The sequence below is a fragment of the Bufo bufo genome, chromosome 3, assembly GCF_905171765.1.
Source record: "Bufo bufo chromosome 3, aBufBuf1.1, whole genome shotgun sequence".
Taxonomy (NCBI): domain Eukaryota; kingdom Metazoa; phylum Chordata; class Amphibia; order Anura; family Bufonidae; genus Bufo; species Bufo bufo.
In genome coordinates this window covers 631915869-631936382 of record NC_053391.1, presented here as the reverse complement: position 1 = coordinate 631936382, position 20514 = coordinate 631915869, and the positions used below count along the sequence as shown (strand labels likewise).

The 20514-nt window shown below is 45.1% G+C and overlaps 1 protein-coding gene across 1 annotated transcript in view; it reads left to right on the top strand.

Moving 5' to 3' along the window:
- Positions 1-676: 676 nt before the first annotated feature.
- The window catches only part of USPL1 (ubiquitin specific peptidase like 1), a 31924-nt gene continuing 12086 nt past the window's right edge, over positions 677-20514 (top strand). Inside the window, exons 1-4 of the mRNA XM_040422441.1 lie at positions 677-733; positions 807-857; positions 15981-16109; positions 16222-19255. Coding sequence (XP_040278375.1) covers positions 677-733; positions 807-857; positions 15981-16109; positions 16222-19255 — 3271 coding nt within the window. The remainder of the gene's footprint in view (positions 734-806; positions 858-15980; positions 16110-16221; positions 19256-20514) is intronic.

The following is a 20514-nucleotide window of genomic DNA, read 5'->3' as shown; positions in this document are numbered from 1 at the left end:
CGGGTGCAATGCGTTTTGATGCGTTTTTCATGTGCATGATAAAAAACTGAAGGTTTACAAACAACATCTCTTAGCAACCATCAGTGAAAAACGCATCGCATCCGCACTTTCTTCCGGATGCAATGCGTTTTTCACTGAAGCCCCATTCACTTTTATGGGGTCAGGGCTGCGTGAAAAACGCTTAATATAGAACATGCTGCGTTTTTCACACAACGCAGAACTGGTGCGTGAAAAAAAAAATGCTCATGTACACAGACCCCTTGAAATGAATGGGTCAGGATTCAGTGCGGGTGCTATGTGTTCACTTCACACATTGCACCCGTGCAGAAAACTCGCTCGTGTGAAAGGGACCTTAGAGTGAGGTGGACATGAGGTTCGTTATAGGTTGGCTTTAATCCTTCTAGGAACCCATGCAAAGAAGGCCATATTTGAGCCTCTATGTGAATATGGCTCTTGTAGACCAGGGGCATGCTGGGAGTTGTAGTTTTCCAACAGTTGGAGGGTCGCAGGTTGGGCATCCCTGTTGTAGACAAGTAGGTAGTAAATAAAATGTGAAATTCATGTGTATGTCTTCCACAGTCTGCTCTGCTATAACACAGTCAGGCCTGGTCTCTGAACACTCGCGTTTATGTATCTTTATTAGTCTCTTCAGTTCAAAACAAGAACAAACGTCCACATGTGTCATTTACTTCCGTCATCAGCCTGCGCCGGAAGTTGGGGGAAAACAGCGGAAGTGACGTCGTGACGTACTTCGCCGGCGGCGGAAAGTGGGGACGTTGCACTCACGTATTTGTCTTCACGTGTAGCCGGCTTGTTCGGAGCCGTGTACCGGGGATTCCTCTAGAGAGGAGAGACAGGTGAGCAGGGGATAGCGAGGGCGGGACGAGCTACACTGCTCTCACATACCGGATAGCGCTCACATAGACCGTCGTGCAGATTGTAGAGACCACAATGCACCAGGTATTATCCGGTGGCTGTCCTGTATAATGGTGGCTGTTTGTAGGCAATTCTATGGTTGAAGAAGCCAGGAAAGCTGAGTGCGAGGTGTGTCCTTATTGGTGGTCACCCAGCTTTCCCAGGAAGAGACCACCACTGAATGGATGTGCTATGGCACAGCATTATAAGCCTGCAATGGATTCGTTGTATTAAAATGCGTCGTTTCTAAACGATTTTGACTTTTAAAGGGTTTATTCGATGAATAACATTAAAAATAATTACAAATCAGACACGGGTGCATGAGACCCAGCCCTGTACTGTGCCTCACATGGATCCAGAGCTCTCCCCATCCATTTATTTGTAGCTGCCCTGTCCTGTCTGCTGCAGGTGAAGGATGGAACTGAGCATGTGCGTCCACCTCTGTGAGCAGGACAGGGGGCTGAAATTAGAACTAGAGCCATACAGATCAATTTCATTGAGTAACTCAGTGGCTTTAATACATTTTAATTACATGCAATTTACAAAAGTATTCAGGTCCAGAGGCTCTTTAGAACTGTCAACTTCGCAATAATATATGAAGGGTGGGGGGGTTCGGGGGGGGAGCGACTGTTTCATTTTTGTTCCTTCCAAGAGCCACAATTGTTGTTTTCAGATGCACATAGCTGTATGAGTGATTGTTTCTGTAAGGGTGCCGGCACACAGTGCAGTTTTGACCTGCATTCAGGACGCAGTTTTCTGTTTAGCAGCCTCGTTAACCCCTGGTGTTCTGCATTGTGGGAATTAGTTAATTAATTTCAGTTAGCTGCAATAAAAAACTGCATCCTGAATGCTTGTCAGAACTGCAGTGTGCGCCCTAAGGGGGCCATTTAGTGTTCCATATAATGTACTAAAAAACTGTCAAACTGTTCTGTTTTGACAGAATTGGGGAGAAAAGGCACAATTTCCATTGTGTTTTGGGAGTTTTGCCTAAAGAAGCCCTCCCACAAATTTTTTTTATTCTCTGACCTGTTAGGCTACTTTCACACTATTGTTTTTACTGGATCCGGCAGGGCTCAGCAAAAAAACACTTCTGTTACTGATAATACAACTGTCTGCATCCGTTATGAACGGATCCGGTTGTATTATCTTTAACCCCTTAATTTGCATATGTATCAAATCGGTTTTTTCACACAATAAAAGCACACAGAGCTATGGGGACTGGATATTGCGGATGTGCTAGCAACCCATGTCCTCAGCTCTATACCCAAAATCCTGATGACAGGTTCCCTTTAAGGACCCATGACGTACCGGTACGTCATGTGTTGTTCCGATCACCGCCGCCCAGCGGGCGGTGATCGGAACAAGGTGCCTGCTCAAATTATTGAGCAGGCACCTCGGCTAAATGCGCGGGGGGTCTCGTGACACAGCTCCATGGGGGACCCGATGGCACCACCACCGCACCAGGTAAAAGCCTCAAACCGCAGGTCTGAAATGACCTGCGGTTTGCGGCAATCACCGTCACAGGACCCCCCGCGCATTTAGCCAAGGTGCCTGCTCATCTGCGCTGCCTTCCGGTGACAAGTCTGTGAGATCCTGCCCCCTGGATCTCACAGGCCGGAAGCTGTATGAGTAATACACACAGTATTACTCATACAGCCAATGCATTCCAGTACAGAAGTATTGGAATGCATTGAAAAGGATTAGACCCCCAAAAGTTCAAGTCCCAAAGTGGGACAAAAAATTAAGTTTTGCCCCCCAAAAAATAAAAGTTTCAAGTAAAAATAAACAAAAACGTCATTTTCCCCAAATAAAGTTTAAAAAAAAGTATACATATTAGGTATCGCCGCGTCCGTATTGACCGGCTCTATAAACATATCACATGACCTAACCCCTCAGATGAACACCGTAAAAAATAAAAACTGTGCTAAATAAATCATTTTTTTGTCCCCTTACATCACAAAAAGTACAACCTCAAGCGATCAAAAAGGTGTTTGCCCACCAAAATAGTACCAATCTAACAGTCGCCTCATGCCGCAAAAAATGAGCACCTACCTGAGACAATCGCCCAAAAAATAAACTATGGCTCAGAATATGAAGACACTAAAACATAATTTTTTTTGTTTTAAAAAAGCGGTTATTGTGTAAAACTTACTTAAATAAAAAAAATAAAGAATACATATTTGGTATCACCGCGTTCGTATCGACCGACTCTATAAAAATATCACATGACCTAACCCCTCAGATGAACACCATAAAAAATAAAAACTGTGCTAAATAAACAATTTTTTTGTCACTTTACATCACAAAAAGTGTAATAGCAAGCGATCAAAAAGTCATATGCACCCCAAAATAGTGCCAATCAAACAGTCATCTCATCCCGCAAAAAATGAGACCCTACCTAAGATAATCGTCCAAAAACTGAAAAAATTATGGCTCTCAGAATATGGAGACACTAAAACATGATGATTTTTTTTTTGTTTCAAAAATGAAATCATTGTGTAAAACTTACATAAATAAAATAAAAAGTATACATATTTGGTATCGCCGCATCCGTGACAACCTGGTCTATAAAAATATCACATGATCTAACCTGTCAGATGAATGTTGTAAATAGCAAAAAAATAAAAACGGTGCCAAAACAGCTATTTCTTGTTATCTTGCCTCACAAAAAGTGTAATATAGAGCAACCAAAAATCATATGTACCCTAAACTAGTACCAACAATACTGCCACCCTATCCCGTAGTTTCTACTTTTATGGAGTTTCTACTCTAGGAGTGCATCAGGGGGGCTTCAAATGGGACATGGTGTCCAAAAAAAACAGTCCAGCAAAATCTGCCTTCCAAAAACCATATGCCGTTCCTTTCCTTCTGCGCCCTGCCGTGTGCCCGTACAGCAGTTTACGACCACATATGGGGTGTTTCTGTAAACTACAGAATCAGGGCCATAAATATTGAGTTTGGTTTGGCTGTTAACCCTTGCTTTGTAACGGGAAAAAATTATTAAAATGGAAAATCTGCCAAAAAAGTGAAATTTTGAAATTGTATCTCTATTTTCCATAAATTTTTGTGGAACACCTAAAGGGTTAACAAAGTTTGTAAAATCAGTTTTGAATACCTTGAGGGGTGTAGTTTATAGAATGGGGTCATTTTTGGGTGGTTTCTATTATGTAGCAATCAGACTTTCCAAATAACACGGCTAGGGATGAGCGAACTTGTGTTTTGCGAGTTCGGGCTTTCGAGTTTTATTAAAATTTCCTTATGGATTCTGATAGCACGGGCCATATCGGAATTATATGACAGAATGCATAACGGAATACCCTTTAAGAGGCATTCCGTCATAATAGAAGTCTATGGGCCGCTCAACGGATCCGTCTGGTTTGTTATGCAGGAGAGGACTGAGAGAAACCAGACGGATCCGTTGTGCGGCCCATAGACTTCTATTATGACGGAATGCCTCTTAAAGGTAATCAGTTATGCATTCTGTCATAGAATTCCGTTATGGCCCGTGGTAAGAAAACCGGAACCCCAAACCCGAACTTGTAAAACACAAGTTCGCTCATCTCTAAATACAGCATCTTATGTGTGGACAGGAAGCCAGTTTCTCTATGTATTCCTATGAGAGCCTTAATGTCAGTCTCATAGGAATGAATAGGAACGTAACAGACTTCCTGTCCTGTGTGGGTTGGAGATCAGAGTGCTGGTCACATGACATAGCTGAGGATCAGAAGGGAGGGGATAGCTCACAAATAGTCACTGGTGAAAAGATTACATCATTTACCTTTCTAACAGGTCAGAGAATAAAGAGTTTTGTGGTTGTGCTTCTTTAATGGTGTTCACTGTTTTGTATAGAATGACAGCCCTATTCTGTGGGTCAGTTCGACTATGGCGATGCCAAATCTATAGTTGCCTTACTGTGTATGGAGCGGACTCAGCGGTCCCTGCTCATCTGATGTACATGGTGGATTATATCCAGTGCGGTCTGACTGCCTCCATCCATGCAGCACTAGAAAAGTTTTTTTAATTAATTGGAGGTCATTTACTAAAAGCCACCAATAATTTAAGGCTTCATGCACACGACCGTTGTTTGGGTCCACAGCCGAGCCGCTGTTTTGGCGGATCGGATGCGGACCCATTCACTTCAACGGGGCCGAAAAAGATGCGGACAGCACTCCGTGTGCTGTCCGCATCCGTGGCTCCGTTCCGCGGCCCCGCTAAAAAAATATAGCATGTCCTATTCTTGTCCGCGCTTTGCGAACAAGAATAGGCATATATATTGCCGGCGCTTCCGTTCCGCAAATTGCGGAAGGCAACACAGACGGCTTCCGTTTTTTGTGGACCGCACGGTCGTGTGCATGATGCCTAACGCTGTTGCTGATGGAACAATATTTTGTCGCACAGGTGCCTTTGTGCTTCCTTTGTCACTTAGGAGTGGTGGGGGTCAGGGCCAGAACTTTTGCCCCTTCACACTTGAAAACAGGTGTAAAAGAGGAGTGAAAAGCGACTCCAGTAAGGGGGGGGGGACGGAGTATTTTTCACTCCAGACGCACGCATTGCGGGACTTGCACCTAATTTAGACTGTTAGATTGTGGTGTTCGCTGCAGTGGAGGGGATGGATTGAACAGGTTTGATTTTTTTTTCTTCCCATTTTCATTAATGTTAAAGGTGGTGTCTGGCAGGATAACCAATAAATATTTTTGCGCTAAACGGAAAACTACTTCCCTCCAACACTCTGGAACAGGTGGTAGTTGCTGAATGCTCGCTGTCTTGTATACTATTATGTGTGTTTATTGTATCACTCGCTCATGCTGAGGACAGGCTGCAGGAGGACCACATCACCGCAGAGAGTGGTCCTGGAGAAATGGGTGAGTATAACAAGATTTCCCCCCTCGCCTATGACAGCACCCATGGATAGCATCCGCCCCCTTCCTCAGGACAGGAAACAGGAAGCACAGCTTCTTCAAAAGGGAGGTACAACCCCCAACATGCCAGTTCTGTTTCCTGTCCTAAGGGACAGGGTGGATGCACAGCATTAAGAGACGGAGCTGCGGGAGCCCCTTGGTTTTTTTTACCCGTGGGAGGAGGGCCTACCCGAGCGGCGTAAGCCTTCCTTGGAAGCCGCTGCTGAAGCCTGGACCTCTGGACTCCCCCTCGTTCCGGTCACTCCCCCGTCGGGGCCGCCCTGTGTGTCCCCAGCGCGGCGAACCGCTGCGGCCGTGCTGTATGTTCGGCTGCGGTTGGCGTTCGCGTGGAGCGCGACGCCATCACTTCCGGGTAGGTCAGGCCGGCGCTGACGTCATTAGTTGGCGCCGGATCCTGGCCTCCGGATTCTGCAGTGGGAGGAGGCGTGGCCTTGGGCCGGAAGAGGAGGGTGCCGGTTCGCGCCCGGCAAGTTCAAATCCAGCCAGCTCTCACTACAGGCTGGTGTTTTGGCCTGCAGTGACCTCCATAGACGAAAGCCAGTGGCAGAAAATGGAGCCCACACAGCGCGCAGAACCCACTGAAACCACCAACGATTCCTTGGTACCGGTGGGGGTAAGAGGGGTGAATGCCCTGTTTTCTTTCATTCATTTCAGATCTTGATGGGAGTCTTTTGTTTATTTTATATGTTTAGACTTCCAAAGAGAAAAGGGGGTCAAGGTCCAAGGAACGGGGCTGTGCTATTTGCAAAGGAAAGCTACCGTCCGGTTGGGGTAAACCTGCCTGCCAGGTCTGCGTAAGCAAATTGCTGGAGGATGAGGCCCCTTCTCTCTTGTCAAGCCTAAAAAAGATTATCAAGGATGAGGTTAAAGAATCAGTGAAGAAGTCCTTGAGTAATCTACTTGAAGATCGCCCTTGCACTTCCACTGCCGTCTCTAATCCCGCTTCAAGTGATCAGGAGTTGTTATCGGGATTAGAGGAGGAAGGAGAACTTCCGTCCTCGGATCACTCTCAGGATGAGCAACTGGCAGGGAGACCTCTGTTCCTTCCAGAGAACATTAATTCCCTAGTTGGGATTGTCAGGGCAACTATGGGGCTTGACGATCAGGCAGAACCCCAGTCCATGAGAGATTCCATGTTTGAGGGCTTAGGGCCTAGGAGGCTGAAGTGTTTTGATCTGCATGAAAACATAACTTCAGTAATTAAGAGTGAATGGAGTAGGCCAGATAGAAAATTTTTTGTGCCGTCTGCCTTAAAAAGGAAGTATCCCTTCGAAGACAAAGCCTCAGCTGACTGGGATAGAGCCCCGAAGCTAGATGCTCCGGTAGCAAAAATCTCTAAGAAAGCAGCACTCCAGTTTGAAGACTCGGGTACTCTGAAGGATCCAATGGACAGAAGAGCCGAGGTTTATTTAAAAAAGAACTGGGAGGCAACAGCTGGCTCATTCAGGCCCGCTATAGCCGCCACTTCTGTTGCTAGGTCTTTGAAGGTGTGGATGAAAGAGATGGAAGAGCAAATAAGGATGGGAGCGCCCGTGGAACAATTGCTCTCGTCATTTCCAACTCTGTATAGCGCCATGGACTTTTTAGCAGATGCCTCAGTGGACTCCCTGAAGCTGTCAGCGAGAGCCGCAGCTCTTTCAAATTCTGCCCGCAGGGCGATTTGGTTAAAGGATTGGAAGGGAGATGCAGGTTCAAAGGCGAAATTGTGTGCTATTCCCTGTCAGGGAGAATTCCTCTTCGGGCCCACGTTGGACGATCTGCTGGAAAAGGCTTCTGACAGAAAGAAGGGTTTCCCTTCTATGTATCAGCAGCCCCCTAAGAAGCCCTTTCGTTCTCAGGCATCCAGATTTAACTTCAAGAGAAGAGAATCCCCTAGACAATCTGGTAACGCGGCTAGAAGAAACAAGGGGTTTCTTTTTTCAGGAGGAGAGGCCTCTAAAAAACCTCCACAATGACGCCAGACCCCCGGTTGGAGGTCGCCTCTCCCTCTTCACAGAGCAGTGGCGGAAGATCTCGAACAGCCCTTGGATTCTTTCAATCATTTCAGAGGGCTATTGCCTGAACTTCCTAAGAACTCCTCCAGAGAGATTCGTTTTGACGGACTATCGCTCCAGCCCAGAGAAGCTAGAAGCATTAAGTCTGGAGATTTCGGATTTACTGAAGAAAAGGGTCCTGCAGGAGGTCCCAGCTCAAGAGAGGGAGACGGGATACTATTCAACGCTTTTCCTTGTAAAAAAGCCAAATGGCACCTTCCGTGCTATAATAAATCTGAGGTTGCTCAACAAATACCTGGTGTACGAGAGGTTTCGTATGGAGACTATCAGTTCCATAATCCCAAATTTATTTCCAGGCTGCTACATGGCGACCCTGGATCTCAGGGACGCTTATTACCACGTTCCAATCCATCCCAGTCACCAGAGGTATCTAAGAGTAGCAGTTCAGTTCCCGGACAGACTCCTTCATGTACAGTTTCGGGCCCTGCCGTTTGGGTTGTCTCAGGCACCCAGGCTTTTCACAAAGATCGTAGCAGAGATGATGGCTCATCTGAGGGAGAAGGACCTGATTGTCATTCCCTATCTAGACGATTTCCTCCTTCTCTCTCGAGAACCAGATCAATTAATCAATCAGATTTCCTGGTTCAGGGAGGTGCTGGTGAAGTTGGGTTGGGAGTTAAATCTCCAGAAATCCAATCTTGTGCCAAGCCAGATATGCACCTTTCTGGGGCTACTCCTCGACTCCCAGAAGCAAACATGTTTTCTTCCAGCGCGGAAGATTTCTCTGCTAGTCTCCAGGGTTCAGGACATGGTAGCCCGCCACTCCATCTCTTTAAGAGAGGCTATGTCAGTTCTAGGCCTAATGACGGCCGCAATCCCGGGGGTGGAATGGGCCCACTTCCATTCGAGGTCACTTCAATTGCAGATCCTGGGGGTTTGGGACAAAGATCCCCAATCCTTGGATTCTCTCTTTTTCCTTTCAACCCAAACGTTAAACGATCTAGAATGGTGGACGGTACCTTCCAACCTTCAAAAAGGAGTCCCTTGGTCAAGGAAGGATTCCCTTACTCTGACTACAGATGCAAGCCCTTGGGGTTGGGGAGCTCACACAGATTCTCTACTTCTGCAGGGGCAGTGGAATCAGGAGATAGTTCCCAAATCTCACAATTTCAAGGAGCTTCTAGCGATCCTCATGGCCTTGAAGAGGAGCCTCCACCTCTTAAAAGGCAGAAATATTTTGGTCTACTCAGACAACATGACGGCAGTAGCTCATATCAATCGTCAGGGGGGGACCAGATCTCCAGACCTAATGTCCCTCTCCAAAGAGATTTTCGGGTTAGCAGAGATTTTCCTTCCATCAATCAGAGCAGTACACTTAAAGGGAAAGGAGAATGTGACGGCGGATTTTTTGAGCAGGCATTGTGTTCGACAGGGGGAATGGTCCCTGAATCAGCAGGTCTTCAGCGACATTGTGGCTCTTTGGGGTCTCCCGGTGGTAGATCTCTTTGCCACAAGGGGAAACAGAAAAGTGAAAAGTTTCTTCTCTCTGTCCCCATCAGAGCGGCCCACGGCAGTGGACGCATTGGCCCAATCATGGAGAGTAGGCCTCCTGTACGCCTTCCCTCCTATAAAACTACTCCCAAGGGTCCTGAGGAAGATTCGGGAGGAGAAGGCCCTAGTAATTACTATAGCCCCCTTTTGGCCCAGGAGGGTCTGGTTTTCCTGGCTAAGGAGGATGTCAGTAGCGGATCCCTGGGTACTTCCTGTCTTCCCGGGGCTACTAGTGCAGGGGCCGATACTTCATCCAGAATTAGAGAGCCTGCACTTGACAGCCTGGCTGTTGAGAGGCGGATCCTAGAGATGAAGGGTCTCTCTGGGGAAGTGATAAACACCCTCTTGTCCAGTAGGAAAGCTGTCACTTCTAAAATCTATTTGAGGGTTTGGAGGGCCTTCCTTAGATTTGCAGATAAGCCAGTTAATGTCTTGGAGCCCCCTGAATTACCTCTAGTCCTTAACTTCCTCCAGGAGGGCTGGAATAAAAAACTAAGGCCTAGTACTTTGAAGGTTCATATCTCTGCCTTAAGTGCTCTCTTTGAGTATAAGTTAGCAGACCACCCCTGGATTAAAAGATTTGTAATTGCAATTTCTAAACTTGCTCCCGTCCAGAAGTCTAGTGTTCCCCCCTGGGATCTAAATTTAGTCTTGTCTGCCTTAACCAGGGATCCCTTTGAGCCTATTGAGGATATCTCATTGAAGATCCTAACCTATAAATTAGTTTTTTTGCTAGCCATTACTTCAGCTAGAAGAGTGAGTGAGATATCGGCCTTCTCAATCGAGAGACCATACCTTAATATTTTAGAAGATAGGGTTATTTTATCTCCTGACCCTGCCTTCCTTCCAAAGGTTTCATCATCCTTTCACCGGTCTCAAGATATAGTTTTGCCTTCCTTCTGTTCCTCACCCAGGAATCAGAAGGAAAGGGAATTCCACTGCCTTGATGTTAGAAGGTGTCTAATTCAATACCTTTCTGCCACTCAGGACTGGAGGTCGTCCTCTAAACTGGTGGTTTCCTTTCAGGGACAGAAGAAGGGCTCCCCTGCTTCCTCTCAGTCCATTGCCAGATATATAAAGCAAGCCATTTATCTTGCATATTCCTCTAGAGGGGTTCCTCCTCCTGCCGGGTTTGGAGCACACTCAACAAGAGCGGTGTCTACAACCTGGGCAGAAAGAGCTTCCGCTTCTATTGACCAGATTTGTAGAGCTGCTACGTGGAGCTCTTCTCATACCTTCTTTAAGCACTATAGACTGCAGCTTCCTTCACAGGAAGGTTTAGGGTTTGGGCATAAAGTCCTCCAAGCAGTTGTCCCACCCTAGATAATCTCGCCTAGATATCCATGGGTGCTGTCATAGGCGAGGGGGGAAATATAGGATTACACTTACCGGTAATCGTTTTTCCTTGAGCCTATGACAGCACCCGCCTAATTCCCTCCCAAATAAGAAAATAAATTAAAAAAAAAAAAAAAAAAATAATAAAAAAAAAAAAAAAAAAAATATATATATATTTATATATATAGAGATGTACGTGTGTGTTTACATATACTTCTATATACACACGGATATAAGCATTTGTTCTGTTGTAGATTTGTTGCGGTGTAGTCTGGTTTTTTGTCTCCTTAGTTCTTGGAATAGGGCTGGCATGTTGGGGGTTGTACCTCCCTTTTGAAGAAGCTGTGCTTCCTGTTTCCTGTCCTGAGGAAGGGGGCGGATGCTATCCATGGGTGCTGTCATAGGCTCAAGGAAAAACGATTACCGGTAAGTGTAATCCTATATTTTTTTTATTTTAGGCTATTGGAGGGTTTGTCCATGATATTTTACGTTCTCTCGGACAACCTCTTAAACCAATTGCAAATCTGTTTGTGTGTATGGCCTTGTATAGGTTTATTCACTCCTGGGAACCTTTTCTGCAGCCCCCTTCCGCCAACATGGCCAAACCCGTGGTGGGAATCATACTTGGGGCTCATTAAGACGGTCGTATGCTGCGGATCCGTTTATTTTTTGCGGATTACATGCGTACTCATTCACTTATATGGTGCCCTTTTCTTCCGTTCTTTGGCTCCACAAAATAAATAAAACGTGTCCTATACTTGTCAGGGAAAATCAGGACGTGGCCCCATAGAAGTCTATGGGTCCACAAAAATGCGGAATGCTATCAGTTTTTTTGCGGACATACTGAACTGTACGCAAAAGAAGTGGATCTGCGTTAAATGAGCCGGGAACGTGGGAGCGCACATAGGCTGGTGCTTTCTTCTATAGTGTGCAAGCACGGCCACTGCTGCTAGATTGTGGGGTGGTCGTAACCATGGAAACGAGCAGTGTATAATGGGATGGAAAAATGAATCCAGCCAGTGAAGGAGGCAATAAAAGCGTGTTCTCGCAGCAGATGTACTGTACACATAAGAAAACTCCAATGTGTATTTGCAGTGGGATCTGTGGCTGAAGTTTCCCCTGTGAAATAAAATGTTCCCGTGTTCTTATAACATTCCTGTGAGTCTTATCTACTAGCAGTAGTGTGGATCTTACGTCTTGTGCCTGCTGCAGCTGTTTTATCCTGAACCTTCACACATATTAATAGTTCAGGCTGGCGAAATGTCCAGTATAATGTTACCAGCCCGCAGCGGCACTGGCTGTAGGCGTCCAGGCAGTCCTGTGAGATTCCAGGACTTAAAGGGGTTTTCATGACTTTTCTCAGGGCTCCTACACATGACCACCATCTGTCCGTGTGTGACCCGAACTGACTGTATAATAGTAATTTCTGACGGTCAGTTTGAATCTGATCGAGGGGCTATATGGTGTATTCACATGATGACGTGAGTACACTGCCACAGCCCCTCGTTCAGGTGGAGAATGACTGTATCATCCACGTGCTTACTCCATCAGTGTACTAGACGTGTCCGCAAAGTGTGGACTAGGGATCGACCGATTATCGGTTTGGCCGATATTATCGGCCGATATTGAGGATTTTGAACGTTATCGGTATCGGCATCTATTTTGCCGATATACCGATAACGTTTTGGGAACACAGAACGCGCTGCTGACAGCGCTCTCTGTGTTCCCTCCGCAGCACAGGGGAGAAGGAAGCAGTGTCTCCTCCCCCTGTGATGCTGCTGCCGCTGCCGCCAATGAGGGGATAGAACATAAGAGGAGGGGAGGGGCTGTGGCCGCTGTGCCACCAATGAAGATAAGCCTTTCATTCATTCATATATACAGGAGGCGGGAGCTGGCTGCAGAATCACATAGACGGCTCCCGACCTCTATGAGCAATAGCTGCGGTCCGCGGTAGTTAACTCCTCAGGTGCCGCGGATCGCAGCTACCGCTGATAGAGGTTGGGAGCCGGCTATGTGATTCTGCAGCCAGCTCCCGCCTCCTGTATATGAATGATCGATAGACTTATCTTCATTGGTGGCGCAGTGCGCCCCCCCAAGCCCCCCAGTATTAATCATTGGTGGCGCAGTGCGCCCCCCATCCCAATCCCGGCCAATACTAAAAACATTGGTGGCGCAGTGCGCCCCCACCCCCACCCAGTATTAATCATTGGTGGCAGTGGCCACAGGATCCCCTCTCCCCTGCTCCTCTGATCGGAGCCCCAGCTGTGTAAGCCTGGGGCTCCGATCGGTTACCATGGCAGCCAGGACGCTATTGAAGCCCTGGCTGCCATGGTAAGCTCCATGCTGCTGTGTGCACTATGCACAGAGCAGCAGGGACAGTGTGAGCTGCTAATTACCCTGATAGAGATCTATCAGGGGGAATAGGACAAGGGTTCTAGTCCCTAAGGGGGTTAAAAGTTAGTAAAAAAAAACCACAAAAATATTAAGTATAAATGAAAAAGATTTATAAAAAAAAAAAATACACATTAACAATAAACAAAAAAAAATACACATTAACAATAAACATATTAATTTTCAGCAGATTTGTGTAGGAATTTTTTTTTCTTCTCAAAAATGAAAATTCCCAGAATATCGGTATAAATTATCGGCTATCGGCCTGAAAGTTCACAAATTATCGGTATCGGCCCTAAAAAATCAATATCGGTCGATCCCTAGTGTGGACCCATTGAAGTCAATGGATCCACAACAAAATGTGACATGCACATGGACCGCATCCGTATTTTGTGGGTCCCTGGTTTGTAAACTGTTGTGTGTGCGTGAGCCCTTGGCATATGTACAAGCTCGACTTGCAGGATATGGCTATGCCATAAATGTCTGATGAGAGTACCCATCTTAGCATCCCATAATCCACTGTCCTGTCCAACAATTTTGAAACTTTATATTAGATTCAGTTTTTATGTTGAATTTTCTTCTAAAGTTCCTCGGTCATTATTGTAAATCTTATATTACTTGCATTAACTGTGCAAAAATTTAGCAGCTACGTCCCATCAGTGCTGGGCTTAAAGGGGTTGTCCACTTTCTGGCTACTTGTGACCAATGTGTATATAAGTTTCTATATGGCACTTACTTATGTAGCCTGTGTGTCGATATTTTTTGCTTTTTGCTACATTTCATAAGTCATACAGATCTTTTGTGCTGTCTGCATAGAGGTCCTGTCCATTAGATGGCCGCTGATGGAGGGTCATGGGACCAGACATCACCCAGTCAACTCCATTGTAACACACTGCATCTGCACTAAACCTCCAACTGTGCAGGAGCAGTGTACTTCAATGGAGACATAACACTGAGATTATTTGTCTGGTCCCTTGACCCTCCATCAGCAGCCATTTTTATGGACAGGACCTCTATGCAGACAGCACAAAAGACTTTGCAAACTAGGGGGCATACCTTTATGAAATATGTGCAGAATATCAACAAAGATTATATTTGTAAGTGCCATGTAAGCATCTTACATACACATTGGTAAACAGTAGTAGAAAATGGACAACCCCTTTAAGTAATTTTATTGAAATGAATTAGCCAGGCTTTGCTGATATTCATCCCCATATATTTGTTTTATTGGTCTTTGTAATATCCGGCAAGGTAAAGAGCGGGACGTCCTCTTCATAGGCAGCAGGTAGAATCCCGCAGTACGCATCTCAGCTTGCATGACCACAGACTATCAATGTTTTTGGGGGGGTGGGAGATCTAAGGATTTAGACACGGCTATAATATCCTTCTTCCTGACCAGGTATCTTGCCCATTGTATGAGTTTTTTTTTTTTTTTTTATGAAAACTTCATTAGATTATGTCAATAACTTGTTCCACTCGCTTGTCTTTCAGGGTTCTCTGACATGTCCTACACGGTGCTGGCAAGGTCACATGTGCTATGACAAAAATTAGCCAATGGGTCACCACAATGGCTTCCAAGACTCCAGGATCTACAGTGTCATTGGTTGGACAAGGGTCAATTTTAGATAAGCCCTCACTTCACATGGTGGGGTACTTGGGAAAAGTCAGTGAAACTTTTTTTTTTTTTTTCTTCTGCGCTCATGTTTTAATGTTCTTTTTGTTCTCTTATCCACGGAAATCTTTAAGAAAAAAGGCGAAAGATAAGGACAAAGCAAACAGTACATTTAGCGGCGGTATTTTTGTATGATCCTGTGCGTTTTTAATGTGCAAATTGTGTCATTTTAATACAGTGACCATTGTTGTGTATTATTAACTTCACCAAAATGTATTTCCTGAAGGATTGTCTCACAAATTGAAATCTCTCATATCTGGAAGACTTCCCTTTCAGTGGGTGGGCTGTAGTTCATCAAGAACCTGCATCTCTCAGGAGATTCATTTTTAAAGTTATTGTGCAGGCTGAAGATAGGTCATCAATATCTGATCGGTGGGGGGTCCAACACCCAGCACTCCCGTCAGTTGGCTGTTTGAAGAGGAGATGGTGCTCCATGCAAGCTCTGCATAGTGTATTTACAAGTGTCAGCTCCATTCAAGTAAATGGAGCGAGTGCTTGCAATTACACTGCACCTCCGAGATGATGGCAGTGTAATGAAGATGAAGCAGCGCTCGCATGGAGTGCTGCCTCCTCTTTAGGCTACTTTCACACTGGCGTTTTGAATTCTGTTTGTGAGATCCATTTCAGGGCTCTCACAAACGGTTCAAAACGGGTCAGTTCAGCCCCAATGCATTCTGAATGGATAAGGATCTGTTCAGAATGCATCGGTTTGGCTCCGTTCCGCCTCCATTCCGCTCTGGTTGCGGACACCAAAACGCTTCTTGCTCTGGATGCGGAGCCAAACGGATCCGTCCTGACTTACAATGTAAGTCAATGGGGACGGATCCGTTTTCACTGACGCAACATGGTGCAATTGAAAACGGATCCGTCCCCCATTAACTTTCAATGTAAGCCAGGACGGCAGATACCAGACGGATCCGCACCTAACGCAGGTGTGAAAGTAGCCTTAAACAGCTGTTCGGTGTTGGTGCAGGGTGTTGATTTTTGAAAAATGAAAATTGCAGTCTGGCTCTTGTGGCCAACTTTTCCTCTGCTTCTTTGCACCATTGTTCATAGATCTCCTCTTCCATGGTCTCCGTAACACTTGGGTTGCGTAAGGTTTTTCTCATGTATCATCAGTTGAAATCATGTTATTAGAATGTAAGGAGTGTTTTTAGTGTCATCTCGAAATTAATGCTGAAGCTTATGCATTCTTTACTCTAGAATCCTCATAGCATCAACGCTCCCCATGATGGATGGTGCCCAGTGTGCAAGACCAAGGGCCAAACACAAGCACTCAAGACGTACCGCATCAATTTTACTCAGTCAATATTTCTTTGTACCAACCCACAGGTATGTCTTCCATGTTTTAGATTTTATTTAATTTTTTTGTAGGAATTACCGCTTTTGCATTTAACAAATGTTTTCAACTTACTGTTTTTTTTTTTGTTTTTTTTTCCTATAGTGTATTTATCCATTGGGATATACTCCCTTGGATAACATAATTACAAACACTGCTGACCTTAAGAATATCAGCCCGAATAAACAGAAAAAGCGTGACCTCTCCAACCTGTCGCCAACTCCACTTCCATTTCAGAAGAGACTGAAAATTGATCTACCAGTCGTCGGTGATTCTCATACTGGTCAAGCTGATCCATGTACATTTGTGCTTGGTTTTCCAGCACTGGAAAATGAAACAAGTTCACAACCTGGTCTTAAGGAATGCACAGATTCTAAGATGCAAAATGTCTCAGGGATGTCAAACTCTTTCAGTAGTTCTGCTGTATGGAACAGGTCTAGCTTTTCAATTCTGCCCATGGGATCTCCGAGTAGATATGCACTTTCTGAACCTGATGGATCGCCAGCAGTACAGGATGACCACCAGAAAGTATTGCAGAGTAGAGGTCTCGAAGTAATGGACCCTTTAAATAATGGCTCTTTTCTCCCCCTCCACCCAGAGACTGATCACAGCATGGGTAAGGTGCAGGAAGAGGTAAAGCAAAGTTCAGATACCGAAATGACTAAATCTTTAAGTGAAGAGGGTAATTTGAATGGCCCGGCATTCAGCTCAGACTATATGCCCTCATGTGTCTCGCCACATACACCTTTGTTGCAAAACTGTCAGGAAGAGAGTCAAGTAAATGAAAATTCCTCTAAGGACACCTTCCTCCCCCAGAGTAATATTGATAATGTATCAGATCAGGAATGTAGGTTACAACAGTCTTGTGATTTTGCACCTTCTGAACCTGATGGATCGCCAGCAGTACAGGATGACCACCAGGAAGCATTACAGAATATAGGTCTCGAAGTAATGAACACTTTAAATGACGACTCTCTTCTCCCCCTCTACCCAGAGACGGACCACAGCATGGGTAAGGTGCAGGAAGAGGTGAAGCAAAGTTCAGATACCGAAATGACTAGATACCGAAAAGAATGTAGGTTACAACAGTCTTGTGAATTTATCAAGGATAACGTTTGTTTGGTGGAACCTCCCAAAGAACAAATGGAGAACACGGATGATTTGACAGATGGAAATGTAGATGCTCCTTTGTGTAATAACGAGGCTTCTCTTTTAATTCCAGACTGTCAACTAGAAATAAGTGCAAATACAGTCACCTCCGAATTGCAACAGGAAGAAACTGAACAGCAAATGAATTTGAGCTCCTTGCAGGACATATCTCCTCCAACATGTCCAGAGGTTGCTGTACAAGAGAACTTATCAGAATCTCTTCAATTAATGCAGGAATCTCGTGATGTGACAGCGACTTCTCAATCCTTAGAAGGCGAGCTACAAGAGTGTCTAGCAGATTCATGTAAACCATTGTCTTCTCCATCATGTGTAGTGGCAGAGGACAGTGAAGGTCAGTCTACCTTGCCACCGTGTGAGTTAAAGGAATGTCAGCCGGAGAGTATGTCCAAAGGTAATTTGGACTTTCCTTTGGATTTACCATCTCCTGTTCCAAATGGGTCTGTGGTAAGTGCAGACGGTCCATCAACACCCATTCCTAATTCATCATTGCTACAAGAACTGGTGCAGAACTGTCAGAATATGAATTCTGAAGAACACAATCCTTCAAATTCTTTACAAGACCTTCAGTCTGAGAGGCAAGTGGAAGAGAGCATTTTGAACAATTGTGACAGTCCTACTAGTTCATTGCCACCTGTAGAAGACCAGACCTTTGCTGATGCTTCAGCAATATCCTTAGCAGGTGACCAGATGTCTGAGGAATGTGACACAGCTCGTGTCTGTCAGGAAAACGACATGGCTTCTCCGGCTGACACACTAGTGGGTAATCAACCTGTTCATCATTTAGATGACGGTACCTTGAAGAGTGTATGTGAACCCAATGACATTTCCGCTTCTATGAGCGATGACTGTAATACGCCAAGAGATGGCAAACCTATAAACAAGACGTCATTGCCAGGTCCGCAAGTTGTGTTACAAGACTGTTTGAAGTGTCATTGTGGATTGATTATACCATCTCAGAACTTGCGGAAGAGCGCTTGTGACGACCCTACAATTTCAGCTTCTTCTGTAAAAGACCAGGCCTGTTCTGATGCTGCAGCGATAACAGTACCTCATAGCTCTTCAACTGCTATCGTGAACGGTGATGGTAATGACAAATCTCTGAACAAAATGTATCTGCCAGGTCCTCAGATCTTGCTTCAGGACTGCTTGAAGTGTCATTGTGGAAGGAATATACCATCTCGGACATTGCAGAATACGCCGACGCCAAATAAAGATTCTGTATCTGAAGTTGACAGTTCCTCATTTGAGGCAATGGCTCTTGCAGACTGTGAGGAAGTGTCAGCAGCGTCAGATATTGAAAAGGATAGTAATACAGTTGCTACCGCGCAAAAGCCGGTGTCTGCCCCACCTGTAGAGTGTGAATCCCCGTTATCCAAGCAGAAGAAAATGTTTTATGAAAACACAACTTTACCTGACTTGTTACTGGACATTCAGCCTGAACACCGCATGGAAGAGCCTTTATTGGCGGACCCTAGTCCTGCATGTGAGGCCACAGAGTCCATGACTCCTCATTCAGACATGGAAATAACCAAACAAGATGTGTGGCAGAATCAACAGGTCAAAGAGAGTGATGACGTCATGGAAACTGAAGTGACGGAAATATTGAACGACAGTGTTCAAGATGACAGCAAATTGTCGAATACTTTAGAAACCTCATTAAACAGTGACGGACTGGCTGATGAGAGCCATGAAGCCTTGGAAACAAAAGATGAGGATCCAGCTGAAGATGTTAAAGCACCTGCAAGAAAAAAGTTAAAAGTTACAGAAAAACGTCTACAGTGGAAGAACAAGCATTCCTTATGCTGGTTAGATTGCATCTTGTCTGCTTTGGTCCAGTCAGAGACTCTCATCCGTTTTTTTGAGGAGGGTCGTCGTCACCTTAGGAAGGAGTCAATCATTCACAATCTCTTTAAAAGCTATGGAGAAGCCACAGCAATGTATATAAAGAGTCTCAAGAAACAGAGAGCAGGTGGGTGTTTTTTTATTTTATTTTTTACTTAAAGGGGTTTTCCCATCTCAGACAATGGGGGCATATCGCTAGGATATGCCCCCATTGTCTGATAGGTGCGGGTCCCACCGCTGGGACCCGCACCTACAATGAGAAAGGAGCGGTGAAATGAATGGAGGGCACAATGCGCAGCCGCCCTCCATTCATGTAAGCCCATCAAAATCACTTTTTCAGTTATAAAGTGATTTTGATGGGCTTACATAATGGAAACCACCCGTACATGACCCCATTTTAGAAACTACACCCCTCCAAATTATTCAAAACTGATGTTACAAACTTTGTTAACCCTTGAGGTGTTCCACAAGAATTAAAGGAAAATGGAGGTGAAATTTCATTCTTTTGGTAGATTTTTTTTGTGAATCAATTTTTTTCTTGCAACACAGCAAGGTTTAAAGGGGTTGTCTGAGTGTTTTTTTTTTTTTTTTTTTTGTGATTTGTATGTTTCTAACTAGGCAAATGTAAGGACTTTACAATTCACTTTATCTCCAGTTGCTGCTTTCTCAGATCTCACTGAGGGTCACATGACCTGTGATGCCAGCTTCTCTCCCTGCTCTGATAATGATTTCTGCACAAGGCTGAGAGCAAATATGTATCTGTGCTGGCCATGCCCCCCCCCCCCACCCCCGCACTGCAGTCTGCTGCTGTCTGTGCTCTCCCTGGATTCACTTTCAGCAGCACAGACTCGGGGCTGAAGGCTTTACCGAGTAGCTGCAGGCAGTGAGGAGACAAATGCTGGGCACAGGAGGTGACAGACTTGAGGAGTTCTGCAGAGCATTGCATAAGAACAGGTAGGGAGAAGACCCTGTGTGTATCAGCAGTGTCATTGTACAGCTGGAACTTGTAGTCCTACACATACAGCTAAGTCTCCCAGCAGTCAGACATGTCACTCAGGGCAGCACTATTATTCACTCCCTTTGCAGAGCAGGGGGAGGGGCACAAATATATATTAGAAAAACCTCAGAGATTGTTATTGCAGGTATACAAAGGGCCAGTAGAGAACCAGGGAAATGAGGAAATATATTTTTATTTTGCCTAACACTTGCTTAGCTTAGTTATATATTGCTGCCCATCAGATTTACAGTGCTATATATATTTTTTTCATAACTCGGACAACCCCTTTAACAGCAAATTAAACCTCAATATACACTGAGCAAAAATATAAACACAACACTTTCAGTTTTGCTCCCATTTTGCATGAGCTGAACTCAAAGATCTGAAAC